General features: G+C 44.1%; 1 protein-coding gene across 2 annotated transcripts in view; it reads right to left on the reverse strand.

Annotated features, from left to right (window-relative positions):
* Window positions 1-26,956, reverse strand: part of SPTBN1 (spectrin beta, non-erythrocytic 1) — a 91,329-nt gene that overhangs the window by 8,603 nt on the left and 55,770 nt on the right. Inside the window, exons 14-31 of one of the 2 annotated variants that reach the window (XM_009982865.2) lie at window positions 26,694-26,831; window positions 25,297-26,053; window positions 24,835-25,037; window positions 19,433-19,523; window positions 15,049-15,195; window positions 13,187-13,450; window positions 12,309-12,533; window positions 12,008-12,097; window positions 11,454-11,732; window positions 10,107-10,237; window positions 8,586-8,790; window positions 8,072-8,446; window positions 5,628-5,872; window positions 5,078-5,216; window positions 3,918-4,002; window positions 2,553-2,749; window positions 1,770-1,882; window positions 1,094-1,157 (exon numbers count right to left, since the gene is read on the reverse strand). In XM_009982865.2, the coding sequence (XP_009981167.1) occupies window positions 1,094-1,157; window positions 1,770-1,882; window positions 2,553-2,749; window positions 3,918-4,002; window positions 5,078-5,216; window positions 5,628-5,872; window positions 8,072-8,446; window positions 8,586-8,790; window positions 10,107-10,237; window positions 11,454-11,732; window positions 12,008-12,097; window positions 12,309-12,533; window positions 13,187-13,450; window positions 15,049-15,195; window positions 19,433-19,523; window positions 24,835-25,037; window positions 25,297-26,053; window positions 26,694-26,831 (3,748 nt within the window). Of the gene's footprint in view, window positions 1-1,006; window positions 1,158-1,769; window positions 1,883-2,552; window positions 2,750-3,917; window positions 4,003-5,077; window positions 5,217-5,627; window positions 5,873-8,071; window positions 8,447-8,585; window positions 8,791-10,106; window positions 10,238-11,453; window positions 11,733-12,007; window positions 12,098-12,308; window positions 12,534-13,186; window positions 13,451-15,048; window positions 15,196-19,432; window positions 19,524-24,834; window positions 25,038-25,296; window positions 26,054-26,693; window positions 26,832-26,956 lie in introns of those variants that run through there. The other variant, XM_009982866.2, reaches the window with a different exon arrangement.

Below are 26,956 nucleotides of genomic sequence, written 5' to 3' on the forward strand. Positions count from 1 at the left end.
GAGATAAGCCAGTTTTCAACTACTGTGTTGCTTTCACTATATATACATATTTACTGGTATTTTTATGGCTGCACATTGAGATTATTGGCATGCATCCTGACACCACTGGGACATCCCCTACCAAGAAGGAATCAATAAGGCATGGACCATTCAGCCTGCACCTATGTAAAATAAAGAACTGGGATCTTAGACCAATGTATTTTATTTAGTTTTTAAAGAAAAGCATCATGACCTCTCCAAAAGGGTCTGCACCCTACTCTCATTTATACTACTGTCTCTCCAGTGTCAATATATGGAATTCCTGTAAACTGGACAGGACCAAGGCAAAACGGGGCCTTGAAACAGCTGTTCAGCAAGATCACAACTCTTCCTGAGGACTAAATACCACGATAAATCTAGATACCAGTTTTTAATGTTTTATTTCACGTTTATTTTTATCTGCGGTCAATGTGTCCATTCTGCATGGAATGTTATACAACTAACCTTAAGGCTTTTATCTGTCCATAGTTACAACTCTCCCCTCCCTCCCAGCCTCCACTGCCCAGCTCACTGCGGGGATTATCTTTGGCCTTGCAAACAACTCGCTTGCTAATGCAGCTGATTTAATAATGTTGCCGTGCTGAAACCTGTTAGTACAACTCGATGCGTCATACCTGTCAGACTCTAGTTCTCTTCTTCATTATGATGTAATCTCATTACATCTCAATTACTCATATAAAGGACGGTTTAGCTGGAAAATCTTAATACTATTAGCGACATGAAAAACTCACAGTAAATAACATGAAATAAATGTGTCACCTTAAAGCAACTGAGTGTCAGTGGGGAGATTCAAATAAACAGGAATTAAAGTGAAGCAAATATATCTCCGAGGGGCTGCTAATTAAATAAAAGTCAACTGATGGGAAGGAAGAGAAAAGCAGCAGGGAAATCTGAAGCCAAGAGATTAAACCAGTACCAGTAAACCATACTGAAAAACGGTGTCTTTTGCTGCAAATGATGCTTTATGTCACAGTCCAGACCACGATCGGTCATTGGCTGTCCGTCTGCTAATAAAGTTTTTGTAGTTTTGGTAGGTTTGGGAGCGGTAACTAACCCGTGGAGATTCCTGGTCTGATGGCAAACCATTTTGGGAAACTTGTTCTCCTTTTGTCCCGTCCCTGTTGGGAGAGAGGAAAAAGAGAAGAAATTGTATTAAGTTCTTGAAAGTCATCCCTCTTTTTCACCAAACTGAGATTTTTCCTGCTGAATATTGGTACACCTCAGAAATTCAAGCAAGTTCTTAAAATCCTCAGGCCCAACTGAACAAAGCCAATGTTAAGTGAGATCAAAACAGGTTTTCCTGACAGTTACCTTACAAATAAGTCTACTCCTACCACATAAATAATCATATAAATGTTAACATTCCATGGACGTGTCTTGAAATCTATCTGTAACTGATGCTCATTGAAGAAGAAAGCCAAGATTGTTCAAAATGTTAATTCGTAACAGAGGGGGTGTAAAACCAGCATTTTCACTTTAGGGCCAGTACACCTCAGCAGTTGTAACACTGTGTCATGATGAAAAACTGGAACGTTCAACTGAGCAGTGAATTCAGGTGTCTGGAAAAGGTCCTGTCCCTGGAAACTACATTCACCAAGTCTTCTAAAAAGGGTCACATTACAAAACCATACGACCTCCAGACTCTCTTTACAACGCATCTCCAGCCTGAGAACTCTGAAGAAACAGTGTCAAGTACACGGTCCATCCAGCTTCCCACATCCTGGGCTTACCACTGCTGCTGGGAGTCTGCATCCTCAGCAACCTTCGGGCTTGGCTCTGGAGTGGGTGGTTGTCTCTTCCTCTCCTCTTCCTCTTGCTGTCGACGTACTTCCAGCAGTTCCAACTGAGAAATGAAACATTTTTGTGCATTTAAAAGCACAGCACGCTTTTCTGGGGCATTTCTACAAACTAAAAATAACTCTGTACATTTTTCTGAAACGTTATTGAAATTTAAGTTTATTACAATAAAATTTGAAGTCTTCAAAAGTATTAATCATGCAAAGTTTGTTGCACTGAGTTTCTCAGTAAGAAAAAATACAGAATCAGACCCTTTAACACCAAGTGGAGTGCCTGGGCAGAAGCTCACCGCTGTCCATGTTTCTTTTCTAATTCTTTCTATTAGAACAAAAACCAGAAGAGACAAACAAGAGAGCAGCCCAAGCTACTAAAGTATTGAAAAGTGACACCCTCTTATCTGCTTGCCATACATAGAAATAACGTGTTCCACATCCAAACCCCTGAAATTAACCATCTAAACAAAAGCAGCCTGATTTCTGAAGACGCTGAGGAACTCCCATCCATGTTGTCTGCAGCTGTGATGCTCAGTGCACATGAAAAATCAAACCAATTATACTGTCTAAAGCAAAATTATTCTCCGAAGATGGTAACATGCTCTCCAAGCATCAATTACTGACACTGCAGTTGTGCTCAAAATGTTGGTGGGGAGGAGGGGGTGGTTGGCACCAAACTGAAGAGGAATGGCCAAGAGGGTTAGTCTCGCCTGTAGCACTCACCGTGGTCAGTCTTTCCAGGGCTGCAAATCTCTCATCCCAAGTAGCTGCGGATTTTTCAAATGCTTCATGCCGCTTAATTAATTTTTCCACTTCATCAACACTTTGACCTATTTCACGACTGGATAGGTAGGGCTCCTGCCCCAGCAGCCAGGCTTCTGCCACACTTGCATCTCTTGAAAACTGGTGCACCTCCAAAACTGTGCAAAGTACAGGTATCAGTGGCATTAACATCAGAAAGAGCATCATAAAGTCATCAGGCATCTTCTGAATTTACTTAAAAATAGCTTGGGAAAAAAGTACATGTATTTGCTATGTATTTTCCTTAACTAAGCTCACTGAAATTCATCATTTAAAAGACAGAAATTTATCCTGTTGGCTTTGCTTTGAGGAAAAAGTTAAGGCCTACCTTCACTTCTTCTACAGACTACTTTATTTTGCAATTTCAATGTTTCCTTTTTGTTCTCATCTGCTGTAACTATTCAGAGTAGAAAGTCTGTTATCTGCTGGTTTTCCTCCTTGGACTGGCCTGTCTACACAACAGCTAGACTGCAGGCTGTAGCTCCCTTCAGCAAGCAGTATTTCTGCACTTTATGCTTGTCTACAGTGCCACAGTTCCAGGTTTCCTTCCTTCTGTCCAAACAGCTGAAAAAAACCTTCCACTGCTTTTGTGCACAGGACCAAGCAATTTTGATTAATAATATGGTACAAACACCCAAACTGAGGGATAATTGCCCATGCTACTTGTATTCTCAAAGCCTGCTGAGGCTCAGAAACAACGAAGAAGGTACATACACACAGCAGCCCAGAGCCCCACAGAACGACTACGCTGCACTGCACGCTTTGAGATCCTGGACAACCGCCTGCTGTGAGGCCTCAGTCCGTACGTGAGATACGGATCACCTGGTCAGAGCAGCAGAACTGGGTTGTCGTTGCTGGTGTAGCACTTGCAAAACGCTGCACCGTTTAGAAGTGCACCTTTTGCCAGTAACCATTCCAGCCTCTCGGATAAGGCAGGCACATTACATGTGTAAGGTAGCAGGGCTTTATTTCTCCCCATTTTCTAGCAGCGCATCCTTTGCGGAAATGCAGTCAGAACGTGACACCTGCAAAACACAGCAGCTCTGTTTCACCCAGCTCCAAATTTGATCATACTGAGTAAGACCTTTGGTGCAGGTTTCTTGGTTTCAAATTCCCAGGTGTTTTACAATCAACAGGTGTGACTCCTACAGTTACTGCAGCACAGCCACCCTTCCAAGCACTGTTAATAAGAGAGTAAGAAGCTGTGGCTGTTTGCAACGCCCAGAAAGACACAGTGGGGAGAGTTAGATATGGCCCTGCCCCAAAGAAATCCAAGGACATCCTTACTCAGTCTCAGCCACTCCCATCTGTCTTCCCACTTGTCAATCATTTCTTTTCTCTTTTCTGTCAGCTGCAGCAGCTTTTCCTTGATCTGGATTGAAGAGGAGAATGCAGGACTGTTACATAAGCACCAGGCTCACCCCACCGCACCGCAGAAGCTCTTACCACCAGCAAAAGGCACTGACAAAACACTCGTGCTAGGAAGTGCCTTAAGTGTGAATGCAGCAATTTTTCTCTTCGAAGTATAAATAAATATGATGTTTGCACTAAAAGATCACATTTGCACATACAGTATCTGTTACAAACTACAGCACCCAGATTATTTGGTAAAAAGAATAAAATGGACAAACAAACCTAAATGGTGCAATCGGGTATTTTGTCTTCTGCCCTTTTTCAAGCAGATAATGCAAAACGCGCTGCCTGTGACTGTACAAGGAGCCTGCAGCTCCCTGCGCTGACGGCCCTGATGGGCCAGTGTGAGCCCTGGGTTAGCAAAACCTCCCAGTTCCTGAGCAAACCTTTCTCTGAGGATACTCCACAGAACTCGTGTGTTCTGCAGACACAGCAAACATCACCTCCCTGGATGGGCAGTATCTCACATTTGGCTATCCTCCCTCCACCCAAGGGAGGCAGGAAGAAACGAGGGTTGAGCCTCTACCCTCTGGCCTAGACAAATCAGAAAATAAATCAAGGCCTTAAGCAGTTGGATACATCTTTCCCTTAATGTTCCCTGGATATACTCCCTAGGAGACAAACTTTTTCCTGCTCCTCCCCCTAGCAGGCCCCTTCAGAGCATGCCAGTTCCCCTCTACAAAATTCAGGCTGTCTCATAGTTGCTTCTGCTCTTGCTCAGAGAAGTCCCCTTCCCAAACACAGCCACCCCAGAGCGCGCTCTCTGCAGAACTGAGTGCAACAGCTGCTTTGCATTTTCTGGACTGAAAATGATACTTTAAATATTGGTGCTGTCTCTGCTACCCAGCACGAGTTCACAGAGTTAAATCACACCCTAATTTCACAACAGCAAATAAGTGCAACAGTCCCTGAAGTAATACATGTCATTATACTGCTTATTTATCTGTGCATCACACAACGCAAGCTTCTCCAGCTAAAACAAAATCTACAGGGCAGGTGCACTGCTGCTGCCCCACGTTCAGCAAGCAGCCTACCTCTTCTGAAGCGTAGTGTTTTCTTGCCAGAAGAGACTTGCCGAGCTCAATGCAGGTGGTGAAGCTGTCGTTCCGGGCGTCGATTTCTGCCTTGATACCCTGGTGATTGTTCATTAGCAGTTCAACAGACGAAACATCCCTGAAATGATCAATCCATCGTTCAGAAACACGTCTTCCAGATTTGACAGCTGTTACGTTTTCAAACAAGTAAACTAACTCACAATGGTACGATAAAAATATTAATTCCTAGATTGTCTTTGTAGGTCAGGAAGCAAGACTGTGAGCAGCCTTTCCTTAGGAACAGCACCATCCTGGTCTGAATCACAGACCAAATAAACACAGGTGGGACCCAACCTCTCTGAACACAATTTTACGGTGTAATTACTTCAGCAGCCCCCAGCCTCTGCTGGGCAGCAGCACACAAAAACAACCTGCTGCATCGCCATCAGATTTTAACAGCCTCTCTGAATTTCTGGCTCAGGGATAGGAGTATTTTCCCCAACTGACCTGCAGCCTTAGCTTTTGATTGAGAAGAGGCACTTCACATTACCTTGGCTTTTCTTGGGCTTCTATCTGTCGGATAACATCTTCCATCCAGAGCATGAGATCACGAACCATGCTGAAGAAACGGAATTTGTCTCCTGTATCCACCAGTCTCACCCTGCGGCCCTCGCAGGCATCCAACAGCGCTTTCCACGCCTCCAGGACCTCGTTTTCCCTCTTCTGGATGTCATCAGCTTTGTCTCCAGCATAGGCCGCCTGAAGGCGCGCAGCATCCTCCTGCAGCTGTCTCACCTGGGGTGTTTTTATGAGAGAGAAACGCATCAGCGTTTGGATACTGCTGAGTCACAAATGTGGGGACATTTTAGCTGTCATTCCATCATTTGAATGGCTTTCTAAAGTCACTGCAGTTATAGTTGGGCTGTCGATACCAAAAAGGTTTGTTCTGTTATTAAGTCAGTATATCCCTCTGAGAATATTTCTCAGAAAAGACTGTTGGGTCAAGAGGCCCCCAAAACAGCAAAGATTTGCCACTGCCTAAACCTCCTGTAAAAGCAGGTGCCAACACAAACCGACTGTTAAATTTCAGGGCAAATGGGGACCATTTTCATCATCAAATTTTCTTCCTCTCACACTAGTGACTACGCCACTCCTGAACTCCTGTTTCACAGCCACTACTCTGTCTGACAGAGGAGATTTTTCAAAAACTTAGATAATGACTTCAAACAGAAGAAAACTTGGAAATGCAAAGATCCTTCTACTATTAGAAATCTCTTTTTTTATTTTCTCAAACACTGTCGTAGTACATCAAATCCTATTTCTTGACTGTTTCACATATTTTTCAGGCCCAGAATCATGCCATTAGCTCCTATCTAAAAACATTATTTATTTATTTATTTTAATTTTGAGCATCAAATTAAACAGCCTTCTGGCTACAGGCACAGAGGACATGCCACTGTCATAATGATCCATCTCAGCGCTCTAGCTGTTTCACCCAAAAACTATCCTAAGTGCTTTCCTCACAGCTCTGCGCTATGATTACACATTCCTTCATTTAGGCCTTGATTATAATTACCTTTTTGAGAGACTGGGATTGGTGTTTTATGAATGTCTCTCATTTTATGTATAAAATCTACAGCTTCTGAAAGTAAAACGCTTGGAAAATCAAATGGTTGCTACATCCCATTTATTCTGATGTAAACAACTATGTAAATTGCAACATAATCAAGAACTGGCAGGCAGCTTGGCCATAAAAGCTATCTTTTCTGACCTACTGGGATAATTACGGCAGTCAGTCGTAATTCCTCTGTTCCTTAAGCAACTTGTTCCCTTCTGAAATTCTCATTTTGGCAGCTGAACATTGTTTTTCTGTTTAGAATCCCCTGTGTGCTGTATGAGCAGTTGCTGCCTTCTATTTAACATACCTTGGCTTCAAAAGATTCAGAATTAGATCGAGTTTGGCTGCTTTTAAAAATCTTAGCCTGGACTACGTACTTCAAACCTCTTGAGACTGCTGTTACAAAGCATCACAAAAAGCAATATTTAAGTCAGAACGCCTTTATGCAGGTCTTCAGACTTCCTTTGCCTCTCAGAAAGGAAAAATAAAAAGTGCCTAGCAGAGGAGGGTTTGGCTGAGGATTTTTGGTGTTTTCTAAAACAAACAAACAAACCACAAACAAAAAGATCCCAACACCCAGGACTACACATCCCTTCATATTTGCCCCTGTGCTCCAAGTATCCTTTGGAGTATCAGTTCTTCCACGGGACAGGATAGTTGTGTCTTGCATCCAGCAAGGTGAACATGACACAAGGAGCAGGCAAATCTAAGGTGGCTTGCAGCACAATCAATATAACAACCAAGAACAATGTTAAGGACAGAAAAATCTGAAACCTATTATTTCATATTACCTCTACTAAAAATTCTTTACAGTTTTAGTATCTGCTCAATGTCTTTCAGAAATGGACTAAAAAGACAATGTGTTAAGTCAAATGAACCCTTTTTTCTTCTAATGTAAGCTATTTTCCAATCACATCAGCCACACAGTGTACTGCTGGTGCTGCTGCTTGAGGTAACCAGAAAAAGGTCCTCTGGGAAGCTGAAGTGTGTTACACCCTCGTGCCTCTCCATCCGCCCTCTCTTCCTACACACACAGCAAGCTCAGACTGTCAGGAGCTGCTTTACTTTAAATCAATACACAAGTTCCTGCTTTTATGATTTCTTCTTCAGCCAAGGACAGGAAATGGAGTAACGTTCAACAATTACCTACGTATTCAGAAATCTGGGTACTTAAGGATTCCTATTTTAGATAAACTAATTCACCTAATGCAATGACAGAGAAGCAGAAAGACAGATAAGAAAATGACGCAGATGAAGTTATTCCCACAGAAATACACTTGGAAAGCAGCTGGCAGCACTCTGTCTCCCAGGCAGTGGCAGAACTCTACAGCTCAGGTTCCTACACCGAGAGACGGTGCCTTTTGCTGGCTACACACCTGGGTGCCGAGCGCCTGGATATCGTGCTCGAATGTCGTGTGCATTCTCTGCAGTGTTTCCACTGTGTTTTGGTCTCTACCAAGCTCTTCAGGCAGTTTCTTATGTTTGTCTTGAATACGTCCTAAGATCTCCTTGGCATCATGGTAAAATTTGTGCAGTTCATAGGAGGCTGCTAGAATTTGTGTTCTCGTGTCAATGAGCTCCAGGAGATCAGCCCAGGCCTCGTTGAGTCCATCCTTCCACTCCGCAATTGTCGCAGCATCTGAATGTCCGGAGTTGATGAGTTCGTCTGCCATGTGGTTAACGGTATCGACACGCTCCTGTCCAATGTTTCCAGTGTCTCGGGCAAATTCTCGGAATCGTTCCTGTAGCATCTGAAACGCAGAGAAACGGACTCATGCAGCGCTGTAATGACAGACTGAGCTCAGCAAACCAATCGTTTGTATCAACCATCTACTGCGTGCAGCATCCAGAACAGGAAGGTCAGCCTGCAGCCGCATCCGAAGAACTTACTGTCACATGTTCATAATCCTGTCCCAGCTCGTGGGATCCTGCCACCACCTCCCTTTCAGCTATCCATTGCTCCAGGTCGTCCACCTCGCGGTTAAGCTGGAACAGCCTGTGCCTCTCGTCCAGCTTGCCCCGTCTCTCTTCAGCGAGATCCTTCAGGCCGGCGTACAGCTTATCCACTTTGGACTGGCGCATGCTGATACGCTCGCTGGAAAAAACAGACAGCTCTGAGTCCTCATCGTCTTTTACAAATAACAAAAGTAAACAGGAAAGAAAATCTACAAGGATATTTAATCCACCGAACATGTCTGCTGCAGGCACGACTGTGACTCGGACACACCGGACCAGTCCTCTGCTGGCACAGCCGACTGCACTAGCTGGAAAACTTCTCTGCCCTGTACGTAAAACCCCCTGGCTTTAGAGAGCAAAGCAGGGAACCAAGCTCTCCATTTGTTTGACCACGGATCACACCAGGGCCTTCTCCCAAAATTACAGGCAGGATCTGAGCTGCTGAGGCAAGGAGCATTTAATTTTCATTTAAATTCTGCTTCAAAGTTCAGAAGTACTCATGGGTTTCTTGCTCCCCAAAGCTCAGCATTTCCAGAAGCAATTGATACTTCTACTTGCCATATGTTTTGCCTATATTTTGTCTGAGCCGTATAGCCCTGACAAATCGCCTTCCCTCTGCCTTGTAAAGTTGATTTTGTTATTCCAGCACTCAGTCAGCTCAGCTAGGAAATCCACTCTCATCAGAAACTGTCGTGACCACAAGAGAGTGCTTTTGAGTTAAATCACAATCTTCCACCGGAGGCAGTGTCTTCCCTAAGACAGTCCGATCTTCCTGTCTGGGAAGGATGGCAGTTAAATACATCAGCCTCCCAGGCAAACCAGCCATGCAGCCAAAGCCAGTGGAGATATCTGTTAGCTTAGCTGCAACTTACAGCAAAACAGTTCTCAAGCTTCCTGAGTCCTCCCACAAAGCAAGCCATTTATGAAAGTTGAGACAAATTTACCAAGATGTTAATGTGCCCATGTTTCAAACATCAGATTCCACTCTCTGAATGTACTGGAATCTCAAAGAGAGGAGGCAGATCTTGGAGAGCACTGCCCTCTAGACAGAAGGAAAAATGACTGTGACTCTATGGGCTGGGCATAAAAGTTGGTTGAAAGAGTGAACAGGGACCCTTGTCTCTCAGGATTGCCGTATCTCCATAAGGTTCAGCAGTGCTGGCAGTCCTGACACCGCCAGCCTGTATAAAGGATACAACAGACATTTATTGGAGGTGTCCAGGACTATCCAGAAATCAGGAGCTGCACATACTGACCCTTTTCAGGACCCTGTCTCTGGCCAAATCAGAGTGGTCCAACATGCATCTTGAACTGAGTGAGGCTGAACTCCTCTTTCTCTGTACGCTCCTGTGAGCTACTCACTCTGTGCTGTAGTCCTTGTGTGTCACAACGACCCCATGAAGTGACTGAACTACTAAATGAATGCATAATCCGATTAAAAATGGCAGTTAATACCTTTCTGGGTGATTATCTGCCACCAAAGTTCTGCTGGTCTTTGAAAGCTGGTGCACAGTTTCAGCATAGTCTTCTACAGCTTGCTCCAAAATCTGATGTTTCTTCAGCATGGACACCGCGCTCTGTTCATCCTGTAATGGTGCCAGAAAATGACAGTCAAGTCCCCGGCTCCAGAGAAAGACACGGCACAGCACGCCCAACTTGGTGTGCGAGCAAAAGCGGTAGCCAGAAAGATTTATAAAGGACTGCTCCCAAGTACAGCTTGAAGACAAGTTGTTCTGACAATGGTATATTAATAGTTGAGTTCACAGAAAATGGTACCCACAGAAAGCAAAATTCCAAGAGACTGAATGCAACAACCCCTCTGGGATGCAGAACAAAATTACATCAGCTGTGCATTGAGCATGAATTTGAATTTCCTCTTCTATGAAGCTCTTTGTGTGTTTACACAACACTAGTGATTGTGCAGGGCCCAGAAAAATGGAACAGTTTTAGACATGTCACTTGTCAGGCCTTTCAACAACAGCCTGGGTCAAAGAAAAGAGATCTTACGGAGCTCATGCCAAAGGATTCTCCACCAAAGCTCCTGGAGAAATTCCGATCAAAACTTTCTATGCATTGTTATGACTAAGAAAAACAACCCCCAACTCTCAGTGCTAACTGCTGTTTTCAATAAGCCTTTTCGTTAAAATATTTTTCGTGATGTACTATTCACATTGATATTCCTTTTTATTTGCATTGCTTAGATACAAAAAAGAAAACAAATCCTTTTTAACTGAAGACTGAACTCCCACGGAATGTGTCATACTGATACAAAGCTGAGTTTTATTTTATCAGGGCAATGGGGGCAGAATATTTATGCAAATAACAAATAAGATACAGCACTCTAACACCTCCTTGAAAACAGCAGTTCATGTACTCTTTGGGATGGTCCGATGCTGTTCCGATTTCGCTTCGCTGGGAGTAAAAGCTGACGACTAATGGCATCAACAGACTGACCATCAGGCCCCATTTCACTGACTGGTGCATCGTGCTGTTCCCAGTGACTCGAAACTAATACAAAACTTGACCTAACTGGACTGTATTGGTCACTCGGACCTTACAGCAAAGGAAGGCACACAGTTGCCACCCACAGCCTGAGGATGCTCCACTGACTCAGTGCAGCGAGGTCTATCCTCCACGCTAGCAGAGATGTCACAAGAGATAGAAGAGATGATCACCTGAGGTTTCACAAGGGAATTACCTTTGTTTATGTTACCATCACATTAGCGACACACTAAATTATGTCACCTGCCCCCTCTAGCTAAGCAATTAAAACCAAACTGGTGTCGCTGTGGAGCTGCTCACCTTGGCTTTCTCTTCTGACATCATGTAGAGCTCCTGCTCACTCATCCAGGCCTCAGCCTCGGCAGCATCAAAATAATACTGCTGTGCTCTGTGGGACTCCTCCAGGCGCTTGTGGCGTTTCTCTGTCTCCTCAATTAGGAGGTTCCACAGCTGCTGCAAGTCTGCAAGTCTCTGCTGAATCACTTCAGCATTGGGGCTACTGTCTGTAATAATGTTTTGACTTCTCTCAAAAATGTCATCGATACGAGGCTGATGTCCCTGGATTTCTTTCTGAAGGGTCTACATGGGAGAAAAGCAGACTGATGAGACACTGCGCCAAACAAAAAAGAAATGCCAGTCAGGGGACTTTAGAGGAGCAGCAACACACATGCCATCAGCTCCAGTGGACACGCTGGGGCTGTGCCCTCCCTGAACGTGCCACCACCTGGAGGTGACTCTGGCCCCCCATACCACATGGCCACTGAAGCACCCACCACTTTCCCTCAAGCCTTTCCTGAAATAGTCAGCACTAAGGAGAAATAGCAGGTAGAGAGCTCTAACAGCACCCTACATACCTGATTTTTCTTTATTAGTAGCTGCACAGTCTGGAGGTTGTGTCCATGATCAGTAGATGTAGCTATAGGCATCCTCTCTCCGACCCACAACTGAAAGTAAGAGAAGAAGAGCACGTATGGTTTCAAGCAACCCCAGCTACAGTCAGGGCAGCAGAGATGTTGGTGCACACAAGATGCAAAAAGCAGCATTACTCAAACATGCTACTGAGACACATGATCAAAAGGTTTCTTCCTGTGATAGCTCTGCAACAGGTGCAACATCCTCCCATTGTCTGGGGAACAGGATTTCTTTTATACTCACAATTTCATCTTCCACGTCCCGGTTGAACTGGTGGATCTCTTTGGAGGCCAGTAGGTTTGCCTTTCTCTCATTCAAAGGTTCCAACAACTCCAAAAATTTCTTTTCTACAGTAAGGCGTTTGCCATCTACTTCATCTGTACTCTTCCCTTCTTGACTTAAAGCCCTTGCCTGGCTTTGCAGCTCCTCGATCTCCTTCTTACGAACATCCATTTGATTCTCTAGCATCTAAACAGAAACATGGCAAAAAGGTCCTGAAAACTGGGGAAAAAGCAGTTGATACAAATAAAGTATGTCAATAGCTTCATAAGAAGGAAGAACAGAAGCTGGTCAGCAAGGATTTACTGCATCAGCAATTATTGTAGCATTCACATTGCAAGGAACAAGGCTGAAACACAGATTCACGACCGTGGCCACCTGCTGACATCCCTCCGTTATGCCCGCTCGTGCAAACGGCGGATTTGGCAAACAACTTTGGAACACAGCTAATTGCACGCAGGAGCTTCATTGCTCCCTGCCATCCTCGCTACTCCTTGCTGCCTTTACAGCAGGGAATCTGGGAGCAACCAGCTTCGGACTGGTTTGAATCACAGGCAGGCAGCTGTGTACAGAGACAGAATGACCAGTGACTGGAGGACTATGGCAGGAGACAGAATTGAGCTATTAATGTGGGGAAGGAAGGCAGTATAAGAGAGATTGTATCACAAAATTTATGGCTGGTTTGTTTCTAGGTGTATTTCTGGTTCTTCTTAAAGATACATGAAACAACAGGAAGAAGGAAAAGCAAATAAATTCTTTTCTGAACTGAATGGATCCCCCATCTGTTCCTTTGAATGCAGACATCTGCTATCTGCTCACTTTGCAACCTGTGCTCTGTTTACCTGCTGCTTCTTCAACAGGATGTTGACACTGGTGAGATCTTTTCCGTAGTCATCCGACTGAATTTGACTCTCCAAACCGTTCAGCCACTTATCCAAATCTGCACAGCTCTGGGTAAAAAGCTCCGCCTTGTTTGCATCGAAGAGACGCTGAGCCTTGGTCTGGGTAGTGGATTCCAGCTCTTCCCACATTTGATGGAGACCCGTCAGCTTTTCTTTCACTACAGCTTCAGTCTCTGGTTTCTCTGCAATGAGCTGCATTCCCTCCTGCAAAGCAAAGAGCAACAAAATGGTACCTCGGCAGGAGCACTCACAGACCGTTAGTTAAATTATTCTGATTAGAAAGCACTCAGGACTCCTCATCTCCTGGCAGCATCAACCACTCATTTTCTATCTCCAATTATCCCATGACTCCTTCCAGAACATAGCTCCCAGGCCTGTCTGTTGCCAGGAAGAGGCTTTCTTGGCAATGGGAAGGCCAAGCAACACCTCGTGTCTTTTCCCCACTACACACGTTCCTTTGTGGGAGCTCCTGGGGCCACCGCTCAGGCAGGAGTGAAGCAGGCTGTCCCAGCTGTGAGACAGCTGAACAAGCTGTGTGTCCAGCTTCTGGGGCCACTTCGTTTCACTGGGAGAGCGATGAAGACCCAGCATAATGCTGGGGGAGGGAGCTTATGGCACCAAAACTGAGCTGTGCAACCAAAGAGGGTTATATGTCAATGGGTTACAGCAATTACCATGGGTCTAAGCTAATACTAGAGAAGAAATATCTTCCTTGGGAAGCAGGAACCTTGTTAGCACCAGCAGAGCACTTGGACTTAAGCTGTTTGCCTTTACAAAGACTGTATTAGTTGTGGAAATATTTTCTTTACTTCTAATTATACCTCTATCTCAGCACCTGGGTGGCGCTGACACAGGACAAAACCTGTTCAGATGTGAACGCCACTGATGGCCCAGTACATGTCATAGCTGTGACACTGGTAGCATTAATGCAGCGATTGTCAGCCGTGGCTCAATACACAACTTTGGTACTTTGCTGATTTCTCAGAGGCAAAGGGTGAGGATATATTAGCATCACTAAGAAAGTACTTGCAGTACTAAGAGCAGCCTTCCAATTACACCATTAAAGGGTATTGCTATTTGCAGATCACAGAAAAGCCTCTAATGGGATACAGAGTGCCAAAATGGGAGAGGAAATGAGCAATTAAGCTAACTTACACAGAACAGAAACCCACTGTCAGAGCTAAAGAGGAGACCTCCTTAGTGTTCCAGAGCCGTACATGAGAAACGGAGGGAGAAAAATACAGCTCATCACAGCATATTAAAGCCTTCAAAGTAACTTGATACAGAGCTGTGAATCTTAATTCATCACAAAACTGGCTGTACTTTACCTCATGCGCTGATGTTGCATGGGGAAAGGCAGCCTAATTATAGTCCCGAATGAATGAAAACCAGCATGGGAGCCCAAATTCAGTTATTCACCTACATTCAGTGACTTCCCAGGAAGTACTTCTACTTTACTAGCTCAAACCACAACATTTGCCCCTTTTACTCTTTGAGCATGAAAACTAGGTTACACCTTCCTCCTAACAGAGAAGACAGACTAGACAAAATTAAACTGGCAACTTAGTCAAAGACTATTCTGTGAGAATGTCCTGGATAAAAAACATTTAATGTCAACGAGGAACAAAATGGGTTAGATGGAGACACAACACGATAGATACTTATTCTCCAGTAACAAAATCTCCTTTTGCCTTAGCTGGAGAGATGATTCAAGAACTAATTCTGCAGAGGAACAGATCTCATCTCTGTGCATAACTATCTTTGACAAAGATGAGGGCATTTTTCGGACGTTCTTTAGTTACCTTTTCAATCTTCTCCAGCCATTCTTTGTTGGATGCAAGTTCTGCCATAAAGGCCTGATGTTTCAGCCATTTGCTATGCAGGTTCCTTGCCTCATCATAGGACATATCCTGGGCTGTAAGCATCTTCTCGTTGATCCAGAGTGAAAGCTGAAAAGGAAAATACACAAGTGTTTGTGAAAACATTTGTAGCGTGAAATAATGCAAAGTATCAAAATGCCTCCAGATCAAGGGTAAAGAGATGCCTCTACAGAAGACCTGTGTGAGATTCAGAGACTCAGGGTCCAGTTAAGGATCCACTTCTTTAAGTTAAATATAAATATCCATCTTCAATATTTAAATAACCCATGACCCAAGCAGAAAGGAATCAACTCCATGACGAGAAAAATCAAACACACAGATCTCACCCAGTTCAACAGCAAGAGAAACGGGGACATGTGTCCTACTTACTGGTCACAGTGTATTTTGGTACTGATTTTCCCTTGCGACATTACTCAATGTGCTTGAATGTCATCACTACACCCCTGTGAAGCCTTACTGACTGCCTGAGGACATTGCAGAAGTACAAGATAACCAAGTGTCATACAAAAGGCAGTCTCCAGAATTAAACAGAGCTCCAAGATAAATTTTTCAGGGAGAAATTCTATATTTCTACTCATATCAAAAGTCTTAAGAATAAAGATTGGTTTGTACCATTAATTCACATCACATTTGTACCTTTTCCCATATTTCTCTATGCAGGTTTACATAAAAAATTTATTTGTCCAATCTCCAGCAAGATTTTGGTACTCGAGACCTTCCTTTTCCCATTACGTAAAATCCAAGAACTATTTCATTCTGATATTCTGCAAATGCAAAGACATTGAGAACGATTTCCAGATCAACAGTGGAGAAAATCAATACTTTAAAAAATAGCTTGTTTGCCAGGGGCAAATGGAAAGTGAAAATGATCAGAGCAGCCAACATCGAATTTCCTCCTAGGGTGAGCCTGACTGCTTTATCTACCCCTTAGGTGCGCTTAAAAACCACATTCACAGGAATGTTTACAGAATTTGAAAAAGGATTCATTTTCTGTATATTCAGAGTCGCCTACCCAAGTGGAAAATGTCAAAACAAATGTAAGCTTTGTTTCTAGAACGCCACTTCAGCAGTGCACGCCGTCCTGCTGGGGAAGCACCCTGACAAGAAGGATAACAGCATGGGGGAACTCGCCAATTCCCTGCTACGCCCTCTGGATCCTGGGCAACAAATCCACTCAGCATTCACAAGCCTTTTTCAAACTGTCCCTTAAAGGCACTGTGAAGCTCCACAACATGGGAAAACTTACAGAGCAATCAAAGAAACTCCTCATCTGATCTTGCTACCCAGTCTAAAGAGCAAAATGCTCAAGTTCACGAAGAGCATCTGTAGGCAGCGGCGTTTCCAGCTGCAGCGGACCGCTGTGCTGCTGAGCAAGGCTCCAGAGGCTGCGCCAAGGATTACTGCGTCTCCTGAAATCAGTGGCTTTACTCCTGCCTTTCTGGATCGGAGACAGCTGCTCTGCTCTGCAAACCGCACTGCTTCTCTCTCATTGTTTGCTTTTACCCAGCATTAAGTCTTCTGAGGATTTTAAAGTGCTTCCCAAGGAAACAGCAGTGTCGTCCGCACTGGCAGACGGGGTGAGCCGAGACACAGGCGGTACGTGGTGCCCAGTGAGCCAGCGGCTGCCAGGGTAAACCCTCGTTTCCGACTCTCACAACGTTGTGACGTTCCTTCCCATAACACAGCAGTGCAAATGAAGCATTTCAGGGGTGACTAGTAAAATCCGGTTTTTGCAACCACTATAGTCACTGGAAGTCAGGAGCTTCAGTGCAAAAGCGGATTTTAAAAATAAGACAATAATTTCCTAAAACAGTGCCTCAGACTGACACTTGGAGTATTTATTCCTCCAGAAAACCCGTGGTCAGTTGTTAAGGCAGCAGAGCTGGCTATTAGGCTTCCTCCCATCCTTTGCACCTACACCCCAAAATTTTGTTTCTGCTGTCAGCTCTCAGCAGACCGTAACGCTCTGCAACGAAAACAAGGCAGGAACTAAGAGAAATGCAGAGACAAACCCCTTGTAAATCTGGCAGAGCAACAAGGGAAGGTGAAGGAGCCCCGACTGCTGCCGCAGTTCCCAGGCACTGCAGGTGCCCGGGCGGACAGAGCCTATCCTGCGGCGTGAGGCTCGCAGCGTCTGCGCTGCATGACCAAACCTGCCCGCGCGGAGTCTCGCCCAACGCTCTCGCTCTGGCGTCCCCGGAGAAATTAGCCCAGATGGTGCTGGGGCTTCTCAGCACCTACAGGGAAGATGAGCTTTAATCTTTTCGAAGGTAAGCTGTGGAAGAGCAGGAAGACAAAACTAAAAGGCAAAATTTATCACACCCCCTCTTCTCAGGATTTTCTGCTGTCACTCTATTTCATGCCCTCGGCCAATTTATTTAACACATTTAGATTTCTGAATGCAAGAAACAGACACAAAAAGCAACACGGCAGGATTAACCTGGGACAGCGTATCTGACTACTAACAAGTCCGCTGCGTTCTCCCTCGCCTGCGAGCCGGAGGAAAGAACTTATCCTTGTTGAGCTGTTGTTAGGAGCATCATCCTGCCACCTCCTCGAGTACCACGGATCCTGCTGGCTGCCTCGCTGGCGCGCCAGGGGCAGGAAGGAGCGAGGGGCAGGAGGCCACGGAGCAACCGGCGAGGAAAGCGGCTGCCCTGGGCAAGGAGCACGCCGCAGAAAACACTCTTCCTTTCCTCAAATTACAGACGGATGGGAAACCGTCCCGCAGGCAGCAGGCAGGAAGGCCGAAGGATCGCTGCCAGGTGAAACGGAGACTGGTTCAAATCTGATCTCAAATTCTCAGCGTCGCGGTCGGCGGTGACAAGGAAGCGAAGGGCGAGGTGTTCCCTTGGCTCCCTCCCATCCCGCAGGACGGCGGGTCCCGCTCCGTCACACGGTCCCTCCAGCCCAACACAGGTCTCAGTAAGCACTTTGTAATCTCACTAATGCAAATTCTAAGTCTCATTATGTCTGTCTTCTCAGAAAACAACCACTCAATTCTCACCCAGGCTAATGGCCTCGCAAAAAGGACTGGAGAAATTTGTAACATTTGGGCATTGTAAGTCCTGGTTTTGAACTGGACAGTCGAGACATCCATGCTTTAGTGGCTTGGAGAGAAGCAATCAAGAGGAAAGGCATTCAGGCAGCCAGACACTAGAGCTTTTATGTTTTCCTTTTTCTTTCAGTGATATAGGGGAAAAAACAGACCCTAGGAACATAACCACACCAACCAGAGGCTAGAAGAGCTCCAAGAGCCAGGGGGATTTTTTTTGTACCAGAGATGTTACAGAGGAAGGAAGAAGCTGCTGCTAATAACAGCAGAATTTTTGCTAATCTGTCATGTTTTTACTACCAAGGCAGGAGTAATTTAAGCCAAGTTCATGGTTAGCTTACGCAATGCAGGAAAATAGACTGCATCCAGGCAACCGTGCAGTAAACATCGTTTGCCCAGTTTACGATTGTCATTTTGTTTGGTTCTTGTACGAAACCTCAGCTGTGGGCAATTCCATTCAGACACGCTGCAGTGACTTCCAGTCTCTTCCAGCTGGATAAAGTGTGCAATAACGTACTGACTCTTGAATTTAAAAGCAAAGCTTTGTCACAGTCAGCTCTCTTTGCAGGCTTCAGGTAAGGACAGCTAGTTTTTAAGGCTCTTTAGTATCTGTCAGTACTACCTGAAACAAGCTGAAAATGATTAATTCCTCATGCTAGGAACAAGATTATTCCTAACTTTAAAATGTTACCTTCAGTGTAAACAGTCCATGTAAGTCACTAGAAAATCTGGAAAGGATTTCTTTTTTAAATGTTATAGTACTTAACAATTTTGAACACATGCAAATCATGAGATAAATAACACATTAAAAATGATCCAGTTTAATCCTGCTCCCCTCTTACTCCTAACCTCCTGTTCTTCTGACTAATGTTTTTGTAAAAATCACTCGAAATCTCCTGCACCAGGCCACATACATATATACAGCTGTAGATAAATCTTAGAGTTCAGTGCTAATCCCATTAGATTCCTCATGATTAATTTATACCACAGCAGAATATCTTCATTGCTTTTGGCACTTTTCCCTGTTTTTAGCTTAGATGACAAAAGGAAATTCAGTTCATGAGGAAAAAAAACCCAAACAGATTAATTTTTTCAGGGTTCTGGGCAGGGTTTTCTTTTAATTGTTTACTCCACACTAACTACTACTTGACTGCAAAATGCTGAGTGTTCCAGCTCTCATAAAACAGGAGGTAAGAATGCTCTTCTGCAGGATGCAGCTTTTAGTGATAAAAGCGAGAGGATGTAATTTACCTCTTGACAATCCTGAAGAAACTTTTGAAGATCCCTGTTATCTTTCAGTCTCATCAGAAGTTCACTGGCTGCTTCACGGTTCTTCCTATGCCTGGTCAAAAAAATAACAGCAGAGAAAAAAAAGCTTGAAAGAGGCATTTCATGCAAAACTGTCACCTCGTTTCCGTAGCCTCTCTGGGATACGCGTGTTGAGCAAGCACGTGGTGTGTGTTTTACTGCCTTTCAGATGAAGGACATTTTTGAAGCTCAGATATACACGAGTTATTTAATATGTTCAGCATCTATTTGTTTTTGTGACCAGTTAAATACACAGGGAAGATTTTGAAGTCAGCAGAGTTCCACCAGCGTTACGTACAGGATTTGGCCGACTAATTTGATGACCACAGGAAAGTTCAGACATAAGAAAACTATCTGCAAAATTGCAACAACAAACTTGCACGTTACGTGGCTCTTGCAAAGCGTGTAGTGTAGCTTTGTGTATGTGAGTATACTGAAGAGGCAACCTCAGATCCAAACGTCCCAGCTAAGCCAGATCTACATGGTAAAAGAGGGGATAGGGAATGTACCATAGTCAGTGAGAACATGGGGACACCTTCCTTGTGCAGCAACATTATGAAGAATCTCAAACAGGAAAATGACATCTGTTCATGTAGCTGTGGTGCTCTTTACAACGTAACTTCACTAGAGCTCAGCACCTCCTTCTCCTGAACACAGCAGCAGTGGTTTATACAACCTCCCAAATGCTGTATTTAACAAACAACGCAGGCAGCACAGCTGTGTTTCTGCAAATAGAAGCTTTATGCACACTGGAACACATTTTTCAGAGTATTTAAGAGTAGAGAGAAGAAAATTAACCGTTAGTCTAGAAGCCCTATTTTTATTTCACGACTGTTTGCCCCTTGAAGGATGAGTCATGCTGGCAGTCCCAAAGGTCTTGGTGGGTTCTTCAAATGGACATGGTTCTTGAATGGCTGATTCCCAAGGCACCTCTGAGCATGTTTTTAACTAATGCTTAATTTGAAGTAGTTATCCCTGTCCTTCAGTACTGCCATTATTTATGAGGCGATTTAGATGGAGGAGGCAGAGTAAAGAAGGTAACTTTTATTCACTACTCGTTGCGTTATATTTGTTCATATTTCACTGTACAGGGTCTTAAAGTGAAATATCGCTGTCCTTTGTAACAGCCTAAGACAAACAGGGATAGAGAGTTGGAAATTACTTTGAAGGGTGGCAATTTATTTAGCAATAGCTAAATAAATCCATGTCAGTGGAAATCTCCAGAGACCCACCATGTTCCAGAAGACTATAAATTACACATTGATGACAACAACTGGATTAAGACACCACTTTTCCTAATCTACAGCAACTTACCCGAGCAAGCTCTCTGGCACAAATTTAGCGACTTCTGAAAACAAGGAATACTTAGGGATACGTTGTACATAAAAGCAAAAGGTCTGTAGGCAGAGAAATAGGAGAAACTCCTTTACAGGACTACAAATTGTTTCTCTTTTGTCTCAACAGCTTCCTCTGAATAACCAGGCAAGTAGCATCTATGTAGCTGTAGGTCAAGAAAACTGATTTACAGATCAGATGGCAAGGAAGACATGTGTAACCATCAAAGCAAGAGGCTGGAGTTCAGGCCCAGGTAATCTTGAAGTTTTGACAAGTGTTATCTGAGAGAGCACAAAGGAAAGGACACATCAATTGTGCCTTAGGAAAAATCTCCGTAACACAGCTAACAACGTTGGGTTTGATTCCACTCTTTCTTGGCTGGTTTTTGTATGCCTGGGCAAACACAGTGCATTACTCAGGCTGCTAAAATGAAGCAAGGAATTGCTTGGGTGATTTTATCATGATGATATCATAGATTTAAGGCTAGATTACACTATGGGCTCATATATTCTGGAGAGGACACAAGCTGCGAAATTAAAAAGAGAATTTTCATGACACTTATTTGAATAGAGTTAAGAGTGAGTAGAGAAGTTCTTATGTTGAGAAAACTTGAGTTTAGAAAACTAACAAAAACATCTCCCAGAGAGTGCTGGAAATACTAACTTCAAAAACTTTGAAGGGAAACCATGCAGGGATATCAAACAGATGATGACATAGCTTTTTTTTTTTTCTTTTGTCCTCAGCGTAACAAATATTATTTTTGGCACTTAGAGCTATTTAACTGTAAAAGGTTGGTTGGTTGTCCAAGATGATCTGGAGACTGAAAGAGGAGCATTCTCTGAAGAAGAACAGGGCTGAACTGCAACAGGTTTTAAACTGGATAACTGAAGATGTGCTAGTAGTATTTTGAGGATGGACACTGCGGAAACAGGCAGGGAATTCCTGTATTTTCGTCATAGAACTGATGATATTTTTAATGGCAATAACGGCCCTTAAGTTGTCATTTAGCCTGTTCTCCTGCCCCAGACTGGCTATATCTAAACATTATTAATTCCTTGCTCATGTTTCCCTAAATTCTTGAAAAGCTCCAATGACAGAGATTTTAGAATTTTCTGTCTAGGGCTGCATTAAAAAGGGGCTTCTCTGTGTATGTGAGTATACTGAAGAGGCAACCTCAGATCCAAACGTCCCAGCTAAGCCAGATCTACATGGTAAAAGAGGGGATAGAGAATGTACCATAGTCAGTGAGAACATGGGGACACCTTCCTTGTGCAGCAACATTATGAAGAATCTCAAACAGGAAAATGACATCTGTTCAGCACAAGGAGGTGTCTGACTCAAATTAATCCAAGAGCAGAGCACCAAAATTTGCCACATCGTTCCCATGCTGTCTCCCCAGAGGCCCCTGAGAATGCTGACAATGCTGAAAACTGACAAAATCACTTGTGGTTTAACTGTAAGCCTGTGGGTTTCGAAGCCTGTGCAGGAATAATACATCTCACATGTAGCATGAATGCAACTGCCTGCTAAGAATACTGAGATATATGCAAGGCAGTTTTAGCTTCTTCAGTCGTTCCTGCAAACTAGAGGCACTCTCCATTCTGAATGGGCAAGAACAAAAATTACTTACGCTCTCTGTTAAGCAGAAAGTTGGAGAAATACAAAAGCTGATGAAAAACAGACCCAGATCACAATCTGAGTCAGACCTGCCACTGTCTTTAAACTAAATCTCATTTGCAAAATCAGAGAGGCCATGTGTCACACAGACTAGAGCAGTCCCCTTACACTCTTCCAAGAGAAAACGGAGGAGAAAATGCTTCCCCTCTGGCTGGCAGAAACAGCAGCAGAAGTCACTGAAGCAGGGACAGCTGCACTGAGGAGACCAGCTTCTTTCCTAGCTGGAAAAGCTAGCTAGCGTTAGCTTTATTCAAACCCTTTCTCCATGTCCTTATTGCCATTCAGTCTTTCCTGTGAACTCCACTAAAAGATTGTGCTGAAGTGCTCATCTCCTGTTGCACAGCTCCACTCTGCTTCGGCACTCTCCTCTCCCTCCTCAGCCTACCACAGCTATTTAGATGGTAACCATTTTAGGGCAGGGTCCCTCCACTGTACCAATGGACAGTGGAGTCTCCTCTGGAATAGCTTGAAAGCACGACTGCAAAAACCACTATTAACAATACTAAAAACTACACAGAGCTCCATATGGGAAGTATGGAGCCACTGCACATATTTGTACTTGTTTGTTTCGGTCCTTTGTTACCCGTTCAGGTGGAGCTTGGTTGGGAGAGCAATTTTTTGTAAAACCAAAGTGGCTTCCTTTGCTACCACTCCCACTACACCCTGCCCTAAGGCTTTGTTCTTGAGGCTTATCAGCCTTACAGACTCAGAGAGCAATCACACGGATTTCCTGAATAGCAGTACGCCGGATGGTTTTTGCAGTGCTCTGCATAAATAGCTTTGGAATCGAGGAAACGCATTGGAAAAAAGCAGGCTTAAAAAAATAGTTTTTAGAACTTGCCTGTCCTGCAGAGTAGGAACTCCAGCACACGTCCCACAGCCAGGATGGCCCAGATGGCCAGCTGGGGTGCCACAGGACAGTGGGGACCCAGAGGAGTAGCTGCACTAGAGGAAAAATCACCAGAGCACGACAGCCAGGGCAGCAGGAACCTCTCTGCAGCACACGCAGGACAGAGGGTGAAGCTGTCTCACACTCCAGCCACCTCAGAGAGGGCTGCAAGAAGCAGCTGACCATTTGCTACTATATCCTTGGACACGATCTTCTAATATTCCAAAAGTTGCAGAAAGAAGACAACTGACCAGAAGGCCAGGATCAAGTCCTCCTCCTTCCATAAGTGGATGGGAAAACTTGAAAGTCAGAGAGGGTAAATAAGGAAAACTTATTTCATAGCTTTCACCTTGATTGCTTTCATACAATTCCTCTTCCTGGCCTTTGCAGATTCTCACTGGGATCTATAGAGAGTCAAGCCAGTGAGAATGAAGGAAAACATGAGGTGTCTTTGGGGTTAGGGTGACAGAGGGCTCCGAGGCCCTCAGCAAGCTCTGGGAACAGGAACATCTGCCTTTCTTGAAGCCACGAGCCACAGCTAAAGCGGGTGCGTACAGAGTGCGACATGTTTGCCGAAACAGGAAAGGCACAACATTTTCTGAACTAATTCAGCTTCTCCTTGGAGATAAAGCCATCTGGATAATTCCGAGCTTACCGGCTGTGGGAGGACACAAGTCTGATAGAAGGGTCGTCAGTAACATCTGACATAAAAGTTCTGCACGAGCTTACTGCTGTGTTCTGAGACTCGTGATTGGAAAGCGCCTTGAAAGGCTCCACTATTATTCAAACCCAAAGCAGAAAGAGCCATGAATCACGGCCATCAAAACTGAACATTTGGTTTTCAAAGAAAAAGAAACTCTTGACGTTCTATAGCATCCAGCCACAGCTAAAGAGACAAAGCAAAAGACTTGTTCTAGGATGAAAGACACATTTGTACCACTGCTTCCTAATCTGATTGCAGAAGGGCCAGACAAGTTGGAAAAGGCGATCAAAGGCAAGGGGGTGGGGTAGATACAATGCCAATTACACTCTTGAAGAGCCACATTCCTTCCTCAGAGGAAGGACAGGAATACATTATTATAATTAAATCAGCTAGGAGGTAGCAGAGGAAACTGAGACTTGTGGAACCAGGTGTAACAACGGCTCCAGCTCCCGCCGTAACATAAAGTCTGTTAATATTCCAAGAATTATACACCACCACTCATACAGCCAAATTCTGGGTAGTGAGCTCATTACTTAGTAAGCCTCTAGAAAACGAGAGACGTAATATTTAATTAAGATCAGCCCGGCACATTTTTGTAACATTACAGTTCCTATTTTTCCAGAGGACAAAGAAAACAGTCTGCAACAGACATTTTCTAACATGTTACTTTGCCTTTGGATTCTGGTAAAAGGTCATCTCTCAGAGAACAGAATTAAAGTTCCACCATCATTCTGACCTTACCTGTCATCAATAGAGTCCACCTTCTCCTGGATTTTATCAGAGTTGATGTTCCCATCACTAACTAGCCTCCTGCCAGTCTCTACAACCGCATTGATCTTTTCTTCATTGGCATCCATCGTGGTCATGAAATCCTCCTGTTTTTTAATAGCAGCTTCTGCTCCTTCCAAGGTAGTGGGCATTTCCGTGTGCGCCAGAACATACTCCTGTGATCGAAACATAAATCACAGAGATAAAAGTATTACACTCAGGCTATGCTGTCTGCTTCAACAGCAGATTCTCCACGTATTGAAAGAAACATCTCCCAAGAACAGTCAGAAGTAAAACACAAAAAGCAAATCACGCTTAAAAAAAGGGGGAATTTATCTATTTGAGCTCTCCTGACAAATGATCTTATTTGTTAATTGCTTGCAGTACACGGTGTCAACCTGCAGCAATGAAACAAGGTATATCTTGACCACTTGCCTGGTTATTAAGAAACGCTTCGGCTTGCTTGGTATCTCTGAGAAATAGCTGGTAGGCGTGAGACTGGGAAAGGAGATTTTGCCTGTTCTCCCACATTTTGTGAAGCTCGTTCCATCCAGTGTCCAAAGCTTGTAGGCGCTGTCGTAAGAACATGTACTGAGCGTCAGTTTGCCCTTGTGTCACCATCTCACCCATGTCCCTCATTTTCTGATAATCCTCCTCGTAATTGTTGATTTCATTCTTAATATTCTCATGTTGAGTGAGCAGCTTCTCAGCCTCTGTCAGTGTGTTTGGCATATCTTCGGATGCAATGGCAGTCTGCGTTCTGGATAGCCAAGACTGGAAGTCATCCAGATCTCTCAGGAACTGCTGCAGTTTGCTGGCCTCTCCAAGGGACTCTTCCCGGTTCTTGAGGGTGGTCTTCATTTCTTCCCACACGTCGTTGATTTCTGCGAGTCGCGAAAGGATAGCCTGTGCCTGGTCAGGATGCTCTGATTCCAACTTCTCTGCCTCTTTTTGCAGGTCGCTTAGCTTGGCTTCAATGGCCACCAGATCCCGTTCCATGCCAGTCAGCTTCCTCTGCAGGGCCATCACTCCAGCTAGGTCATTACCCAGGTCTTGTGTGGATTCGATCACTTTGGTCTTTTCCCTGATCCAGGATTTGGTTTCATTACATTCAAGATGGTAGTTTTGGATACTCAGAGCAGAGAGCAGAGCATCCTTCTTCCTGTCTACCAGTTCTCTGAACTGGCTCCATCTGAAATTTGTGAGGAGAGATAAGCAGAGAAATTTGAGATTTGTGTATAATCAGGGAAAAGGATATGGCAACATTGCTGAGTGAGCAGTTGCTCACACTAGCTTGGTAAGCCACAAAACAACATAACTGTTCGTGGCTCTTTCAGTCCTTTCCACATCATCAATAGTTTTGACAAAACAACCATTACCAAAGCTATGGCATGTATTAGAACATGACAAGTACCAGCAATACCGAGTCCTTACAAGTGTAATTTTTCCTCAAGTGAAAAATTGCTAGTTACATCCAATTTTCACACTAAATGTACTCTCTTGGTTTATTTTGAAGCCAAAAAATGAGTGAGTTTACATGAAATTACATTGGTTTCTTTTTCATCCTCATAGTCATTACAGGAAATTTCCAGCTTTCATCAAGGTACTGATACGCTCAGGACCTGATTAAAGTCAATAGCAAAACTCCATCTGCTAATCAAATATTTGAAAGACACAGTTCTCTTTCCTTCTGAAGCTTTAAAGGTCTACCTGGAAGACGCCTCACGTCACAGTATCAGAGTATCTTAAAAAACACAAACAAGAAACACAAACGACCTCACTAGACTCGTTGTAGCCAGTGTCATGCTCATGAGCACAAGGCCTTCACTTACCTTGTGTTGAGCTTATCTTGCTGTGCTTTGATCTCCTTCTCACTTGGATGGCCGCTGTGCATCAGCTGCCGAGCGATTTGGTTCACTACTGCAACACGGGACGCCTGGTTGTTCATTTCTGGTTCTAAGCTTTCAAATCTGGAGTGGGAGAAAATCAAACAAAACAAGATCGCACAGGTATTAGAGAATGAGCCACAGGTAAGCTGAGAAAGGTAGCTGGTGTAAGAAAGCTTGCACCCAGTATTCCCCACACTTCCTGGGGT

The sequence above is a fragment of the Tauraco erythrolophus genome, chromosome 2 (assembly GCF_009769465.1).
Source record: "Tauraco erythrolophus isolate bTauEry1 chromosome 2, bTauEry1.pri, whole genome shotgun sequence".
Lineage (NCBI taxonomy): Eukaryota > Metazoa > Chordata > Aves > Musophagiformes > Musophagidae > Tauraco > Tauraco erythrolophus.